Source organism: Rhinolophus hipposideros (genome assembly GCF_964194185.1).
Source record: "Rhinolophus hipposideros genome assembly, chromosome: 22".
Taxonomy (NCBI): domain Eukaryota; kingdom Metazoa; phylum Chordata; class Mammalia; order Chiroptera; family Rhinolophidae; genus Rhinolophus; species Rhinolophus hipposideros.
The window spans coordinates 19,349,597-19,367,989 of NC_138068.1; the positions used below are offsets into that span (position 1 = coordinate 19,349,597).

An 18,393-nucleotide genomic window follows, 5' to 3' on the forward strand; every position below is an offset into this window, starting at 1 on the left:
GCTTGGTACACCCCAGAGCAAGGCGCCTGAACACAGCTGGGGGCACCTGAAGGCCAAGACCGAGGCTAGCCCCACGGTCCGCCTCCTGATCCTCAGGCCAGAGGTATGAGAAAGCCAGGCTCCTACCTTTAGCTCCTTGATCTTGGTGGGGGTCCTGACCTCTCCCTCCTCAGCCTCTGACCGCCGCCCCCCAGACTCGCCATCATCTTCCCGCTTGTCACCATCAGGTCCTGCGTCGTGATTCTCACTGACGGAAGCTGGGCGGGAGAACTCTGCTAAAGTGGAAACAGCCAGCAGCCGTGTGAGACATCTCCCAGGTACATGGACAGGCAGCCAGCCCTGTCACTTGCTCAGCCATGCTTGGAGTAGAGCGGACGTTTCCGCACCCCCATGTTAGGGATAAGATGCCAAAGCCCAGAGGAGTGAAGCAGCAGCCTTCCCCAGGTCACGTGGACTGCCTCCCAGCCCCAAACCTCCTTCTGATTTCTATAGCACTAGACCCCAGGGTCAGGTCTCAAATCCATCTCTTCTTGGCTGTGTGACCTTGTGTAAGTTATACAACCTCTCTGGGCCTCAGTTTTCTCACTTATGCACAGTACCTACTTCAGACAGTTGAGAGAAGGACCAAATAAGCTAATGTGAGTAAGCAGAAGAGCGGCTGACACAGAGAGAGCCAATTCAATCCATGCTGGCCCACAAATGTTGATTTTCTTGTTGCATTCGTGGCAGAATACTCACTTAACCATTATGTAGCAATACACAAATATTGTGAGATTAACTTTTACGAGTGAAAGCTAAAGTTCTGAGATTTGCAAATGACTTAGTTGCTTTGTAATTTAGGGAAAATTCAAGGGGACACCTGCAATAACATCTTTCTCACTCGCTGGCATCCCAAAGTATTTTTCTGAATAGGAAGAAAGGGTTGGAATCACAGACATTACACCAGGCACTGGGCATAACCCAGGCTATGCCCAAGGACTGTGTCTTGGTGAGGAAAAAAATGGCTGGACAACACTGAATAAAAATGACCAGAGCACAGATTACCCTTGAGATTGGCCTAAATTTAAAAAGAGAGAATAATTACCCTTTCCACTCATATATATTAACTCTGCAAAGTGCCCATTCACGCATGTTATTTCATTTGAGCCACATAATGCTCTGTGTTGATGGCTAGAATGGGAATTATTATCCTCATTTTAAAGAGGATAAACTGAGACTCAGACCTTTCAGTGAATCAGACCAGGGACCTAGGCCCACTGGCCTAGATTCCAGGCTTCCAGATGCCTCAGGATGAGCCTCACCAGCTCTGGGCTAATCTTTGCTGCCCTGCACAATCTGGGTTTCCTTTAGCCCCTGGCATGGTAACGGAAGCTGCAAGGGAGGATAGAGGAATAGTATAGGCCCATCTTCCCTTTGCACCAATCTGAGCTCTCTGCTCTGTGTCCACTCGAGGACAATAAGGAGCCTTCTCAGCCCCAAATAGACCCTTGCAAAACTGCATATCCTTCAAACATGGCCAGGGAGTCCTGGGACAGGTCTCACCTTTATACTGCAGGGAAAGTATCAGACCAGGCTCTTCCTGATCCCCTGGAAAACTCCTAGGTATCCTTCAAAACCCTGACTCATTGCCACCCTCTCTGCAAAGCCCTTTGTGCCCCTTCTAGACAGAATTAACCCCTCTCTCCTCAAGACTGCTCTGTCTTCTGTACGTGCTTCTCCCATTGCTTGAATCACATTGAATGCTTGCTTATAAGACTAATTTACGAGTTCCTTAAAGGAAAGGGCCAGACATTCTAACCCTGAGAAAATATTTGTTAAGCAGAACTAACTTACCTAGAGACCTGCCCCAGTGTGTTCTGGGAGTATCCACTGCTCCCCCACCCAAGTCCCTACTTCCTACCTTAAGCCACCCTCAACAAACCTAAAAGCAATAATAATTTATTATTGCTACCATAAGCAATAATTTATTATTGGGTATAATTTATTAAGGTCCCACTATGTACCAGGAATTGTTTTGGGTGTTGGAGAGGCATTATTTCGTTTCATTATCCCCATAACACAGCTAAGTAGGTCATCTTTGTTCTGTAGAAGAGGACGTAGGCACAGGAGAATTAAGCTGCTCAAGACCTCCCATTCATTCATTCGGATATTTACGGAGTTCTTCCTGTGTCAACTGAGCAGCTGGTGAGTGGCAAGGCTGAGATCTGAACTCATATCTGGCGAACTCTGAATCTCTCTAGGGCCCCACGGGGCTTTTGAGCCCCTCCTACAAATTCCAGTGTGCATATCCTGGGGACAGTCCTGGGCCCTGAGGAGTGCCGACTGAGCAGGTCTGGGCCAGGGCCTGGGAACCTTCATGTCTAACAAACTCCCAGGTGATTCTGATGCAGTGGTCTACAGACCACATTTTGAGAAGCTCTAGTCAGCTTGATAAAGGACAGGGTAGGGCCAGTTCTCACTGATGTTAAGGGCACCTGTCAGCCCTACAGGAATGAAGGCAGTGGAGAGGGCCATGTGGTTGGATGGTAATCAGTTCTATGGAACCAAAAGAATGACCAGGAATAACCCTCCACTGCTGGTGGTGAGGCTCACCAGCTCCACATTACAGGCACAATACACCATTCTCCTGCTCCCATAACCTGTGACTCACGAAGCATCTTGGGCAGGGGGGCCAGAAAACCACAGGGCTGAAGCTGGGACCCCAAAAGGCTCATTCAGGGAAATCTTGGGAAGCCCAGAGAGGGACGGTGTCACAGTGTCACAGCAGGAGTGATGCCCTAGGTTGAGGCTAACCCACTGAGAGCTGCCCAGGTGTAGCAGTGCTCTCGGTCCACCATGCCTGGTGCAAATTACCCTGTGCTGTGTCCACCAACTTCGCTGCTCGTTCTGCAGAACCTGGCATGCCCCCCGCCAACTTCCCTCTGGACACTACTCTTCCCCACCTCCAATGTGGGGCGTACCTCCATCAAGGCTGCGGGACATGGTGTACCGTTTGCTGGAGGAACGCTCAAAGAAGGGTGCAGGCCGGTCGATGAGGGCACTGGCCTGGCGGGTCTGTGCCTGGGTCCTCCCGCTATACCGGAATTTGGAGCCCATCACCAGGAAGCCCTTGGGTGGGGGCTCGGGGGACACCAGCCTGCAGTGGAGGAATAGAAGTGAGGAGGCGGGATGAGGCCTGCATTGCCAGGCCCAAGGCTGGACCGTAGCTGGCCTTTCATTCCATTGTCCCATCAGCTTGGACAACTCAGTCGTCCAGGAGGGGAGAGACTTGGGGAAAGAGGAGGGGGGCCCTTTCTTAGGGTCCCTGCAAGCTCCTCCACCTGTTCTCCCTGCCTCACGAAACACAGACGTCACCCACACATACACTCACGGCCTCTGTCTCAACCCTGGTTACACCACCCCGGGGTCAGGCTCACCGGAAGAACGTGTGGTGCTCGATGCAGACCTTCCACAGTCTCTTGGCTGACCGGTGGTTTGGGAGCTTAAAGCCAATCGTGCTCTCAAACTGCTCATACTGCAAAACCAAGGAGGGTGGGTTAGAAGCAAGACCTGGGCCCACTCTCATCACCAATCCATCCTTTCATCTTTTCTGCACCCCTTCCTTCGCAGACATATGCAACTTTGTTCTGGTCATCACTTATTCATTCATTATTATTCATTATTTAAAAAGAGATCATTTTGGATACTGACAAGGTTACGAAAGGAATGAACAGAGATGTGTGATGTGACAGAGAATACCTGTGTAGGCGCAGGGCTTGGGTACTTTTTTAGAAAGAGTGATCAGGGAATGCCCTCTAAATAGGTGATCTTCGAGCAGACATCTGAAGGATGGGGAAGGAACCAGCTATCTGAGAAGGTGTAGAAGAGAATTCCAAGTCGAGCGAAGATCAAAAGCAAAGGGCACAAGTTGGGAAAGAGTTTGCTTTTGCAAGGATTTCAGAGAAGGCCAAAGGGGCAGGGGGCAGTCAGGAGGAGATGTGTGGGAAAGGCAGGTAGCCAGAGACAGCACAAAAGCTAAAAAGAGCTTTTAAAATGTTTCAGCAAGGAGTGAGGGTGGATTTGACACGCATGATGGAAGGGACTTTTAAACTCTCTTTAGCAGCTACGAGGGAAATGACCTGGCGTGACAATGGAAGCAGGGAGACCAGTGAGAAAGGCATTGTAGAGCTGTAGGGAAGAGATGGTGGCTGTTGGTGGCTGGGGCAGTGGAAAGGAAGAAACAGAGGGGTTTGCATTCATTCTAGAGATAGAACCAAATGGACCTTTTGGTGGGTGAGATGTGGAGGTTGGATGAATATATGTTTGCATGTGTGTGTCTATGTGTATCTTAGTATGTGTACGTACTGGAGTACTACAGTAAGCAAATACAGGGACATGTATTCATTGATCTATGGAACCTGAATATATATGGTTATCTTGATGTGTGCTCGTGTGTGTGTGTGCGCACATACATGCGTGTGCAGGCACATACCTAACATGTCAAGTCTATGGAGAGAGCTCCAGCAGAAGCGGGATCTTTCCCTTCCCAGCACCCCATGTATCCTGGGTAGGAAAAAACTCAGGCCCAGATGCTAGGGTCTTTTCTGTTCTAGTGAATTCCAGTGAGGGGAGGGGTTCCCAAGGCACTCACCTCCCCGGGCCGGATCTTAATGTAAAAGTTACTCCTCTTGTAAGATATCTTGAGAATCTTGGGCCAGGCGAAGCGGTTGATCCTCAGGCGGTCCCGGTAGATGAGCAGGCCATTGGCACAGACTCCTAACATAATGTCGATGCCCTCAGAGTCCTGTATGAGAAGGGACCATGGAACTGAAGGCCTGGACTGCACACCAGGGGCACCTTGCCACCCACCCCCAAAATCTCTCCCTGGGCACTGCTGACAAACGAGCCCTCAGGAGCAGGGTGCCTTCCAGCCTCCAGGCTGGAGTCCACTGACTAATCGCTCACACATTGTCATTCACTCTTTCGTTTTGTCATTCATTCATCCACTTCCTTGTTCTATCATTTTCTCTGTCTATCACTCAAGCACGTATTCACCAGGCAAACATTTAATGGTACGTATTCAGTGCTAGGCCATATGCTACATGCTAGGGATATGGAAATAAATTAAGGCCTTGTCTTTGCCTCATGACACTCCCAATCTAGTGGTGGCATACACCCGTTCATAAATAAATATAAGGAAAAAATGATAAAGATCATGATGAAGGATGATGGAACTTCAAGGAATAGAAATGAGAAGAGAAAAGGCTTCAGGTTGGCAGGAAGGGTCTGGCTCACCAAGCCCCCCAGAAAGACCTGGCAGTTCACCAGGAGCACCTCCCAGATTCGAGGGGGACCCTGGCACCCAGTGGTACCTTGGCATGGTGCAGGTCTACTCCATACATGGAAAGTTTCTTGGCATTCTCTAGGAAGTGGATTTCTGCTTCTCCTGGGGTCATGCCCCTAAGGGAAAGAAAGTGATCACAGGTGGTTGTGGGAAAGGCCCAGCCCTGAGTTCTGCTGCGTGAAGGGGGCCACAGTCAGAACCTGTGATTCTGGGATGGCGTAAGTGGGAGTGGGCATATAGCTAGGCCTCACCCAGTCCCTGCCCTCTGTTCTCAGTGCAGGATGGTGCACCCTCAGGCCCCACTTCAATTCACCCAACCCCCGTCTCCCGCCAAAGCTCAAGTTGAATCTTGTTTCCTCCAGGAAGCATTCATGGGCTGAATGGGGAGTCAGGATTTTTGGATCATTCTGCCACTGAGTTAAGTGTGAGCCATAAATTCTGTTTCTCCATGACTGTGAAACCATTGTGGAAGACTCTGTTCATTATAATCACCCAGGGGCTCCTAAATTAACTCCCTGCATAAGATATTTGTCTCAGAATATTGTATCAGAAACCACTTAAGATCCCCTGAAGAACAGGTGCGCATTCTTCTCTCTGAAAAGAAGGGTTATGTAATCCAAGTTCCTTCTTTGCTTTGGCTGCCAGGAAACCATACATTTTACACTTAGTCACAGCTAACATTTATCGAGTACTACGTGTGGTTACTGTTCCCAGCACTTTACATGCCTGAACTCACTGAATCCTCAAAACAATTCTATAAGGGTATTATCATTATTCCCATTTCACAGATGAGAAGCTGTGGCACAGAGAGGTCGACTAAGTTGCCTAAGGAACGTCAGCATTTGAATCCAGACAATGTAGCTCCAGAGTTTTTATTCCCAGCCACTACACTTACATCTATCTCATATCCTCTGGGCCTCCGTTTCCTCTGCTCTGTCGACCTCAGTGAGCTTCTGTGTGGCACATTTGCACACTATCTGTCAATGTGCTCTAAGTCAAAAGAGCTGTCAAAGTTAAAAGGATGGGGGGGCGGCCAGATTGCTTAGTGGTTAGAGCGTGAGCACTCAACCACAAGGTTGCCGGTTCGATTCCCACATGGGATGGTGGGCTGCACCCCCTGCAACTAAGATTGAAAACAGCGACTGGACTTGGAGCTGAGCTGCGCCCTCCACAGCTAGATTGAAGGACAACGACTTGGAGCTGATGGGCCCTAGAGAAACACACTGTCCCCCAATATTCCCCAATAAAATTAAAAAAAAAAAAAAAGCTGAAGAGATGGCCATTAGCATTTCTCTAGCCCATACAGATCGGAACTTCTTTCTCTGAATTACAGGCTCTGGTATTGCAGGTTCCATTCCAGGCCACCGCAATGAAACGGACATTGCACTAAAGCGAGCCCCACATGTTTTTTGGTTTCCCAGTGCATACAAAAGTTCTGTTTACACTATACCTACTGTAGTCTATTAAATGTGAAATAGCATTATATCTAAAAAAAAAAATGTACATAACTTAATTAAAAATATCGTATTGTTAAAAAATGCTATCATCTGAGCCTTCAGCAAATCATAATCTCTTTGCTGGGGGAGAGTTGTACCTCCAATTTGTAAAAAATGCAGTCTATGAAGTGCAGTAAAACGAGGTATGCCTGTATTCTAACTCTTGCAAATCCCTAACACATCTTACGAGCTTCAACAAGGAAGACACAGAGATGGCAGGCAGGCCCTCACTCTCTAGTCCTGAGCCAGGCAGACACTGCTAACCATTTGTACAGTTTCAGCATCCTACTCAATACAACGACAGCCAATGCTAACCAATCAGAATTGGTGTGCAAGTCTGAGAGAGACACAGTTGCCACCCTGACCTGGCATTCCATCACACCCCAGCAGGCTTTCTTCTCCACATACATGATCCCTCCACATCTGGCCCTGGGCCCTCAGGACACAAACTTCCTCATTCCCTCCCTCCTCATTAGCAGTGAGATGACACCACCATATCTAGGTAATTATCTGCTACTCCTAGAACAAGGTACTTTCCTCTGCACAATCAACTATTCAACCGCTGGAATCACAGAGAGCAACAATTATAGTTGACAGGTGGTGTGTTTACTACATGCCACTCAGTCCTCCCCAAACCCTCCAAGATAGGTTTATTAGCCCCCACATTGAACAGATGAGGAAACTAAAGTGTAGGGAAGTGAAATGACCTTTCTAAGATCCCCTGGTTAAAAAGTAGCAGAGCCAGGGCCTCGCCCAGTGGCTCAGGCAATTAGAGTTCCATGCTCCTAACTCCGAAGGCTGCTGGTTTGATTCCCACATGGGCCAGTGGGCTCTCAACCACAAGGTTGCTGGTTCAACTCCTCAAGTCCCGCAAGGGATGGTGGGCTCCGCCCCCTGCAACTAAGATTGAACACGGCACCTTGAACTGAGCTGTCTCCTGGATGGCTCAGTTGGTTGGAACGCAGGCTCTCAACTACAAGGTTGCCGGTTCAACTCCCATTCAAGGGATGGTGGGCTTCGCCCCCTGCATCTAGTAACAGCAACTGGACCTGGAGCTGAGCTGCGCCCTCCACAACTAAGACTGAAAGGACAACAACTTGAAGCTGAACAGCACCCTCCACAACTAAGATTGAAAGGACAACAACTTGACTTGGAAAAAAGTCCTGGAAGTACACACTGTTCCCCAATAAAGTCCTGTTCCCCTTCCCCAATAAAATCTTTAAAAAAAAAAAAGGTGGCAGAGCCAGAAGGTCCAGCTTTAGAGTACAAGCTTTTAATTGTTATGCCATGACTGAGACATCAGGACGCTTACTTACCCAAGGACACACGATAGTTACTATTATCTCCAGTTGGGAGATAAAGAGACTGATTCTCAGAGGCCAAGGATGGGGAATTATCACCCTCAGAGGAGCTTAGAACCTGAGGTCCCAAGAGGTCATTTAAGGTCACACAGATAGTTACCGTCATTCCCATTTGATGAGATGACTTGACCTCAGATTTGCACCTCAGATTAGCAGCAGAGCCAGGTGGGGTACTTACAGCAGAGCATCTGGGGCCTAGCGGGGAAGGTTCTGGGAGCCAGGGAAGGCCCTCTCACCTGTACGTTTTGTGCAGCTCCATGATCCTCTCTTCCAGCTCACGGGTCTGATTCGGGGCGAAGCGGAGCTCACTGACATAGTTGCCCACATGTTCCTCGGCGTCATAGTCCCCCAGCTCAGCCTGCACGGCGTAGGAGCCCAGCAGGGCATGCGTGACAAAGGAGCAGGGAAGCCGGCCTGTGATGATGTCCGCCCGCAGCTGCAGGCACAGGTAGTATCTGGAGATAGGGGAGAGTGGCCATGGGCACGGCGCCCCCTTCCCCCCAGATGCCCGCAGCACGGCTGTCCAACGATCGATCCGTCAGAACTAAGCTGATCGACCCTCAGCTCAGGAGAAAAGGAATGATCCTCTACCCCAGCATGTCACGTGCCGGTCACTTAGGTGTGTCCGATGAGACGGTTTTGCACTGTTTCATATGACTTGAAGCATTTCTGTTCATGTCTCAATTTGAGGGATTTTTCCTACTGTGGGATTAGTTTCAATCTCTAACTCAGTTTCAAGATAAATAGAATTACTTTGGCCATTTTTTTTAATGTCATATATTTTTGTTTATACAATTAATGTATTTCTTATTGTGGAAAAAAATGTAAACTTTAGAGGTGACTCTAAACTTCCTCCTGATGTCCATTCTCAGTCCTAATCCTCTCTCCCAGAGGTCATCCCTGTCATCTGTGCTGTGCTAGACCTTTTCCTCCATGGACACAGAGAAATGCACGTGGCTTTGATTCATGGACATGGTCTCAAATGCTACTTCTGATTCGATAGCTAGCTCTTCACACCCGACTCGGGGCCTTAACGCCCCTCCCAGGTTAGCATGCGACTTGACTCATTCGTTTTAACTTCTGTACAGCACGTCCACAGCCCAGACGGGCCCATTTGCCAATGTTTTCTCAACACTTTTTATTTTGCCTCTAGCTCTAAGTGAATTGTCTAAAAATAAATTGGTTTAAAAGAAACATTTCCAACCACCAGGCCATGATTTTTTATAACTTTTATGCATGCTTGGATGATTTTACAATTTTTAGAACCATTTAAAACCATTTTTTATTGCTTTTTCGGTTATAGTGTATTAAAAAAAAAAGTTTCAGTCCATTCTCCGCCAGCGATGACTCCTTGCCCATTTTGCTGTTTCACCATTTTTTTTCCCATTGCCTATTTTTTATTTTCTTTTAAGCGGATTTTACTTAATATAATTTTTCCTGTTTGTGACATTATTTTGCAGTCTGAACTGAAGTGCTGGCAAAAAGCACGTGCAGCCCCAGTGTATGCTCCAGGCTAAGGCAGAATCAGCAGCAAACTCAAATATCACACACCCAATATCAATAACTCTAAGCCCACAAATGTGGACCTAGGGGCATTTTGTTCAAGTCCAAAAATTCGGAAATTACTGCCCAACATTCTAACCAACATTTCATGTCAATCAATTTGTCATTTTGATCAGTTTATTTAGTGCCTGAATATTTTTTACTAAATATAAATCATCCCCATCCCCTGGGGTCATCCCGGCTGGGCAAGGCTAACTTCTTCCCTTCTGGGGACCCTGGAAGCCCCATGCCCAGGGACTGGCACAAAGAGACACCTGTGGGCGAGACCAGGGGCATGGGGGCTGAGCTGGTCTAAAGCTCTCAATCCCTTTGGGAATGGAGTCCCACGCCGCCCTCAGGGCTAATGAGGCCCTTCCATTCCAGGGACAACTATCTTATCTCCCAAGGCCAAAGTCAGCATCTTGCCCTTGGAGGTTGCCTGGCAAATAGGCAGCTGAATTAAGGAGGGACCCATTAGGAGAGAGGGGCTGCTTCAGTGGCCCCTCCCCTGCTTAGGAATAACTCTAAGCCCACAACTTATTGTTGATGGGAGTGCACGTCCCAGCACATGGACGACACAACCCAAGATATCATGAAGTGAGGCTCTCTCTTTGGACGGGGCTTAGATAAAGGGAAAGGCCTCTCCCTGTTCTGGTTTGCAGAGGCAGGATGAGCCCCATAGAAGCTCTCCTCCTGGAGCATGCTTTACACCCCCTTTCAATCTTCAAGCCCCATTATCTACTGGCCTTGAGGCACAATGAGACTGAATATACAATTCATGTGCACCCCAGCAGCCAGACTTGCCTCCAGGAGGGGGGGTCGCATGCCTGTTTGACCCCCACATGCCTGATATATGCACAGAACAGCACATAGGACCAAACTCCCACATGCAAAGGCAGCTGCACACTACTCTCCATTTATTCCCAAAGTCAAAAACTGGTGGCACACCAAGCACATCAGATCTTCAAATGTATTTGGCTGATCCCATCCAGAGATGACCTACACCACGTTTTTCAAAAAATTTGAATTAGGGGTGGCCAGCTGGCTCAGTTGGTTAGAGCACGAGCTCTGAGCAACAAGGTTGCTGGTTCAATTCCCACATGGGATGGTGGGCTGTGCCCCCTGCAACCAAAGATTGAAACCAGCGACTGGACTTGGAGCTGAGCTGCGCCCTCCACAACTAGATTGAAGGACAACGACTTGACTTGGAGCTGATGGGTCCTGGAAAAAACACACTGTTCCCCAATAAAGCCCTGGAAATACACACTGTTCCCCTTCCCCAATAAAAATCTTTAAAAAAAAAAAAAGTTTGAATTAGTTGCCAACATTTAAAAATTGTAATTTTGCTCTCCAATCTCTAGCTTCACTTTAACCATCGGGCCCAATTCCCACATGGCTGTGATTGCCTGAGATGATGGCATCTGGCCTCTCGATTCACATTGGTCCCCCTGCTCCCTGTAACCCCTCCCACTCAGAAGTCAAGGGCCAGCTGCCATTGACCACTGTGTTTGCGTCCTTTTCTCTTGCACTGAGTCACTTCCTTTGTAGATGCTGTCTGCCTGGCCTTGGCAGGCACCTGAGTTTGCAACTGGCATCATATGCCACCCCACGTCTCCCATGGCCAGCCACCTGCCCCTCCCTCCACAGCCCTCACCTCGTTATGTCTTCTGTCAACTGAGCAGGGTCCGGCGGGTAGAACTTGACGGTGAAGGCAAAATTCCAGGGGCTGCCTGAGAGAAGAAGATGGGGGAAAGCTCAGAGAGTACCACTCCAGTGGACGGCCCAAACAAACCATCCCATCAGCAATTTCCAAATCTTCTAGCTATAATCTCGGGACAATCCAATCAGGGAACCTGGAACATTATTTCACTTGACAGCTGAGAAGACTGAGGCTCAGGTTAAGACTTGTGAATAAGGTAGAGAGACAGAAAACCAATGGTGCACACCAGGCATACCAGGCACACTGTTAATTACTTGACAAATACTGCTTCGTTACACGTCCTGACAACCCTGGAAGTAAATCCTATGATTAGCCCTGTTTTGCAAATGAGGACAGCGAGGCCCAGTATAGTGGCCTGCCCAAGGGCACCCAGCTAGGAAGTGGTGGTGCTGGGATTCAGACCCAGGTCCCCTTGCTCCAGGGCCCTTGCTCCCTCCTCTTCACCACAGTCTATGCCACAGGATGTTAATGGGAAGACCAGAGAGTCCCACATTCAACAGGTTTCCTAACGTCAGACTTCTCAGAGCTTCACTCTGCCTTTGTAAATCGTACCTCTCTCTAAAGGGGACGTGCATTCAAGAGTTTCCAAAACTTATTTGACCTGTTGTCTCCATTTTTTATAATGCAGATTAATGTTCCCCAAAACACACTTTGGAAAACCCTGCCCTACACCATTTTAACTCCATCTCAGATGGCAGACTTGTATTATAAATAAGACCGAAAAGGCAAAGAGGGTGGATTAAAAGTAACAAAGGACATGTCACAGGGATAAATATTAACCTCCACATGTAGATATGACAAATTAATGGTACATATATAGAAAACAGAGAGAATTAAAGGCTGAGATTTTAGCTGGCAATAAACTCTGCAAGCCAAGGGAAGGGATGACCGCTTAAGAACGGGAGAAAAGTTGGTAAGGGGTGGGGAGACGGGGAGGTGGGGGGAGAAGGAAGAGAGGAGGGAAGAGAGAGAGAGAGAGGGAGAGAGAGAGAGAGGTGCTGATGAAAGGCTATAATCCAGAACAATGGGTAGACCACCTGTGGGGTATTTCGGGCTCCTCGCTCTAAAAAGGCCCCTGACAATGTGAAAAAGGGCTGGGCAGAGGTCATGAAGGGCTGGAGGCCATGCTGTTACTACCAAGCTTATCCCTGTGGTCATCACCATCTTCACCATAGAGCTGTCACGTCTCCAGCACTTACCAAGCGCTGGGCTAAGAATGTTACATGCATGTATAGGAATTTAATCTTCATAATGCCAATCATCCTGAGGTCGACTTTCCTTCACGTAGATGAAGATAGTGAGAGGTTAAGTCACTCTTCCAGGGTCACTCGGCTAGTCAGCGGTAGAAAACAGAGGTCTAACCTCTGGCCATTTGATCCCAGAACCCAGGCTCCTGACCACAACTGAGTCCTTGGGAAAAGCAGCCTCGCTTCAAATAACCCCTCTCTTGGAAATAACAACAACAACTAATACATACTGAATGCTACTTGTGCAGGCACCATTTTAGGTGTTGTGCACCTAATAACTCATTTCATCCTTACAACAACCCTAAAGGTAAGTCCTATGATTCCTCCTACTTTATACATCAGGAGACTGAGGCACAGGACAGTTAAATAACACAAGAAGTAGTGATGGAGTCAGGAATCAAATCCTGGCAGTCTGGGCTCTCTGTCTCTTCTTTTAACCATCACACCAGACTGCCTCGGGAAGCCCCTGCTATGTGCCAGGTACTGTTCACCCAGGCGTCATTTGTCACTCCCACCTTGTAAGGTAGACATCAATAATCCACTTGACAAGGAGAAGCAGGAGCCCAGAGAGGTGGAGGAATTGTCCCCAGTGCCCTAGGTGATGGGTGCAGAGATTTGGGAGGAAATATACCCAACAAGACATCAGGACTGTGGTGCTACCTTCAGAAGCCTGGGAACCATGTCTCAAAGAAAGAAAGGGGGTAAATAACTGCTCCATCGGGTTCCCAATAAACAGAACTGGAACGAGAGAGTGAAAGCCACAGGGGTAGGGACAGAGATGGTCACTCTGCTGAAGGAGGCAGCACTGTTCTTTGATGACTTGAGGGGACTGCCTGCCCTGGGGAGGGAGCTGAGACTCCGCAATTCTGTCAGCTGCTTCTCTTTTCCAAGCTCCCGGTCCTTCTCAAACACTGCACACTGTATGTGGTCTGGTTCTTTCAAGCATGAGAGCCAGGCCTCCCAGGCAGGCTGGGGCTCCCGGGGACGGCCTGAAGCCCAGGCCTTGGGCCCTGTCGGCTCCAGAGGAGCGTGCTCCATCTGTGTGCCTGCCCCTTTGTCTCCAAATGACAGGAAGAATTCCTCGAGCCCCCTCCTGCAGAGTCAGCTGGCATCCCTGGGCCCAGCTGCCTGCTGTCATGGCAACAGGCTCGCAATAGCTTTTTAGCCCAGGGACCAGAGTCCAAGCAAGGGAGAAGGCTGTGTAGGCTTCAGAGCTCCACTTACTGTGTGGCCCCTGTCTAAGGCCACCGACCTCCCCCTTCCGCCATTTGAAGGTTGCCTCATCCCTCCCAGCCAACGTAAAGGACAGGTGGTCAGCCTGTTCATCTGTCTTCGCCCCAGGCCTTGAAAACATGGCAGGATGGTGCTGGAAGGCCAGAGCTCAAGACTTGGCTCAGCCTTGCTCTGTGACCTTGGGTACGTAACTGGCTCCCTCTCTAGGCCTCAGTCACCCTCTGTTAAATACAGGAGATAGCTAAAATCAGGGATGGGTAGGACAGCTGGTTGGCTCAATGGTTAGAGCGCAGTGTTCGTAACACCGAGGTCGCCGGTTCGATTCCCACATGGGCCAGTGAGCTGCACGCTCCACAACTAGTTTGAAAATGACAACTTGACATGGAGTTGATGGGTCCTGGAAAAACACACTGTTCCCCAATAAATAAATAAATAAAATTAAAAAATAAAAAATCAGGATGGGCCTAACTTTGTCCTGACACATTCACTGCTGTCAGCCTGAAGTGGCCTTTGGTGCTGTGAGGGCCAGGATTCTGAGCTGAGCCAGCCGTCACTGATGACTGAAGCCTTCACCGGCCCTGGACAGGAGAGTGCCTGTTTTCAGGCCATCGGCTTGCTGCCTTGTCCTAGGTGACTCTGCAGGTCCCTTCCAGGGTTGACATCCTGAAGGCATCTGTGATCCCACTGCTAACCTGCTGTGTCCCTCTGAACAGTCATTTCTCTTGTCCAAGCCTCAGGCTCCTCATCTATAAAACAACGTCCTGCCTTCCCGAAGTCTTCCACGAGGAGCAAAGGAACTCACGGGTCTGAATGCACTTCCCAAAGAAGGAGGGAGCAGCACAACTTCGGCCTTCAGGCCTGGAGCCCTTGCCCATCCTCCCACCCTCCCACCTCATTTCCAACCTCTGCAGGCCACTCACTCCGGATCTGCTTCTTGATTTCCTTGGAGGGGTCCAGCCAGTTCTGCAAGAGAAGATAGAGTTCTTTAGAGTAAAGAAGGAGAAGAGGACCCGGACAGGGCTAGGAGGGAGTAACATTCTGAAATGGCCCCGATAGCCCCCGGGGGGAACACCCTTCCCTGGCTGAACTGTCTGGGTCCTTTTCCTTGGGACTGGGGAGTGAGGGAATGAGGTGTGGATTCACCACAGGGCCCTGAGGCGGGCATTCTCCTGAGACAGCACAGTGAACGGGTAATGCAGCTGCGATGAGACTGCTGGGAAGGAGGAAACTCACACCGGAGCCTCCCAAGAGTGGGGGGACGTGCCTCAGTTCCCCCAGGAAGCTGAACCATGGCTCTTCAGATAGCCATCTGGGGGAGACTTGCGGGTCCCCAAAAAAAGGACTGTGGTGGAATGGGGTGGAGACAGAGAACCGAGGAGAAATAGGCCTGGCTGGACCTTGGGGACGTGCAAACAGAAGGCGTCTGATGCAGACCTGAGGACTGAGGGAAGCTATGAGACACCAACAGGACCAGGGAGCCTGAGGGAAGTGGCCTCCCCTGCCAGCCCTGCACCCCAGCCCGGGTACCTTCTGGCTGTCAGCGTCACAGAAGGTCAGGCCAAAGTAGTCCTTCTCCAGGAGGTTGAGGTGCTCACAGACCAGGTCAAACAGCACCTGGCCCCGGCCATGTTTCTGAAGAGAACAAAGCTGCTGTGAGGCCCAAGCGTACCTTGGGGGGGGGGGGGGAGGGAGACACCCCCGGCTCCACCAAGACAACCTGAAAACCCCAACAGCCTTCCGATGACCTAGCTCTGACCTAACTCCCAGCCCTATTGGGGTCCCTCCTAGACCTTAGACCTGCTGGGGGCTGGGGGCAGTTGGAGGGGGTGTGTGTGGTGACTGATTTCTCCTTCCTTTACAGCAATTAGGAGAAGGAGCTAACTTAGACACAAGGAGCAGAGGACGAAAAGTCTAAGCTTTGGGTATGAAAAGAACAGAAGAGCCTCTGGAAAAGCCACATGGCCCCAGGACTCAGCGTCACCATGCGACTCACCTCCCCAGCCCTTCCCCTTAACTAAGCAGGAGCGCAATCCAGGGCAGCCCAGCCTAGAGCGCCAGCCCCTCCTGGGCAGCAGGTAAGGCTTCACAGGAGCTCATGGGGGTCTACATCAGCCCCAGGTGGAAGCAGCCCTGTGAGGGCCACCTTCTCCCCCTCCCATACAACCACACTTGGTACCTCTCTGAACACCATCTGGACCTGAGGAATCCGAATGGCGAAGCCCAGAACCTGGCTGGATACCCCAACCCACAGGGGTGAAGATGAGCCCAATAAAGGGACCCCAGAGCAGGAGAGGTATGAAGCAGTCACCACTCAAAAGAGGCAGGGGCCTCCAGAGGGAGGGTGAGGTCCCTGCAAGGTCTAGCTCGGTCCTGGGGACTGGGACCAGGCCAGACTGTGGAGAGCAGCTGTGGGAAGTCAAGCTTCCTGAGCCAGGAGTTCTTCAGGAAGAGTGGGCCTGGCCTCAGCCAAACCCTCTGCGCTCTTCCAGCGCGGGCTGACAGAGCATCTTGGGGCCAGCGTGGGCAGGAGAGGCAGAAGAGATCCCTTTCTTTCCTATGCCCAGGAGGAGGCAAGATGTTCATTCTGAAACCCTTCTACAGAAGAAATCAACATGAAAACAGGGAAAAAAGAAAAAAAAAGAAAACCAACCCTGCTAAGAAGAGGGACCCAGCCACCCAGGGCTCAGACGTAAGTCCTGTCCCTTCAGACCAGGGCAAGGGACAGAAAGGGAGGTGGCTCCTGTAACTCCTGGCAGCCAAGCCAACCTGTGGACGCTTCCATACACATGGAGACGGCTAGGAATGGTGCCTAGACTGGGGGAAAACCCTCTAAGGCGGCAAGCGAGAGCGCAGACTTAGGGCGGGAGCCTGAGCGCATACAGGACAGGGGAGATGCTATATGCAGGGCCAGAAGGGCTGACCCCAGAGAGGAGGTGTGTGCCCTGCCACCTACTGTGGGACCGGACCATGCCACCGGGCTTCTACACAGCCTGGGTGAGTGTGTCCTTCCAATGGCTGCCTCCCTATGCCTGAGGGACACCCTTACCATGGAACCTCAAGTGGCCAGTTTGTCCTGAAGACCAGAGGCGGTGTCCTGGACAGGGTGGGTTCACAAGGGACGACCCCTCTCTCCACCCAACAAATACATACAAATGGTTCTAGCTGAAACATCAGCATCTGCTTGGTGAGACTGCGGAGCCTGGTTCCTCGGCGTACAAGGCACCAGGTCTGCCTTTGATGGTGGCTCCTTGCCAAGGTACAGTTACCCTGAAAAACCTCTTCCTGGCACCAGCCTGGTGCCTCGTCTAATTCTATTTGCAATCATAACAGACCTCTCCGGGCCTCAGTGCCACCATCTGCACAAAGGAGAGCTGGTCAGATCATTGCTCTGGGAATGCTGCAAGGGGTCCAGGACTCCATGGAAAAAGGATGCCCTCTGGCTTGGCCCAGGCTGAGTGCACCCAGAAGCCTGCCCTGGCTCGCAGGCCGGCTGGCCGGGGACAGGGCATGTGGCATTGGGTGCTTCCTACCTCCACTTCACACTCGTACTCAGAGGCGTCGAGCAGAGTGACTCGGCAGATGGCACTCTTGTATTTCTTGGCGACCTTCTGGGGCGATTTCTGGGCCTTGCTGGGCGTGGTCCTCTCTGACAGACCATCGGCCTCCCCGTAAGCCTTCTCTTCCATGTCTAGGCTCTACAGGTCCAACCAGGGGGAGAGTTTGGTTAGCCGCCTTGAAATCTTAGCCTTTCATCTAAAAGAGATGCGATAAGGAGGCAGCTGGGGCTAAGAAGGACCTCCCCGCCCCATCAGAGCCACTGCCCTCCAAGTTCCCCGGGGTGACCAGGGTCTATGGCGGGTGTGTGTAGGAGGAGAGACAGAGCTTCCAGGTGCAATGGGGTGGCTCATGTGAGGGTCCCACTGCTTCCCCGCAGGTCCCTGCTCCTGTGGGCAGCCTCTGCAGGCGGGAGCACCCCACAAAACCAAACCCGGTGGCCAGAGCTGTCCTGTCTCCCTAGAATAGTGCACGAGTTATCAGGGCCTCCATCTGCTCTCCTCCTTCTTGGTCTGTCATTGGGTCTAGCGCGAGGCTGGGAACTTATGGACTGATCTCACAGAGGAAAGAGAGGTCAGAGCCCTGCCCTGTTGTCCTAACTCTACCACTGATAACCTCCATGACCTTGGCCAAGTCCCTGCCCTCTCTGGGCCTGTCGTGAAGGAAGGGAAGTGTGAATTCAATGGCTAGGTGATTCCTCGAGTCCCCTATGGCTTCAGGGTTATGAATTTTACTCCGGTGCCACACTGGGCTTGCCAAGCTATAATGGATAGGCTCAGTGGGCAGGAGAATAAGGTTGAAAGAACATGGGTTTTCGAAATCAGATCTATATTCGACTTCCACCTCAGTCACTTCATAGCAATGTGACTTCGGGTAACTCACTTCATTCTGTTGAGCCTGTTATCCCCAAGTGTCA

At 50.5% G+C, this 18,393-nt stretch overlaps 1 protein-coding gene across 28 annotated transcripts in view; it reads right to left on the reverse strand.

The window, feature by feature from the left end:
- Positions 1–18,393, reverse strand: part of EPB41L1 (erythrocyte membrane protein band 4.1 like 1) — a 119,037-nt gene that overhangs the window by 35,011 nt on the left and 65,633 nt on the right. For 22 of the 28 annotated variants that reach the window (XR_013992324.1, XR_013992325.1, XM_081034625.1 and 19 more), the window contains 10 exons: positions 17,453–17,617; positions 15,450–15,554; positions 14,843–14,885; positions 11,377–11,452; positions 8,417–8,635; positions 5,352–5,439; positions 4,631–4,783; positions 3,417–3,514; positions 2,961–3,136; positions 127–275 (listed from right to left, as the gene is read on the reverse strand). Coding sequence is in view for 26 of the 28 variants with exons in the window: in XM_081034625.1 (XP_080890751.1) it covers positions 127–275; positions 2,961–3,136; positions 3,417–3,514; positions 4,631–4,783; positions 5,352–5,439; positions 8,417–8,635; positions 11,377–11,452; positions 14,843–14,885; positions 15,450–15,554; positions 17,453–17,617 (1,272 nt within the window). In the remaining 2 variants the exon portion in view is untranslated. The remainder of the gene's footprint in view (positions 1–126; positions 276–2,960; positions 3,137–3,416; positions 3,515–4,630; positions 4,784–5,351; positions 5,440–8,416; positions 8,636–11,376; positions 11,453–14,842; positions 14,886–15,449; positions 15,555–17,452; positions 17,618–18,393) is intronic. The other 6 variants (XM_081034630.1, XM_081034618.1, XM_081034613.1 and 3 more) reach the window with 1 other exon arrangement.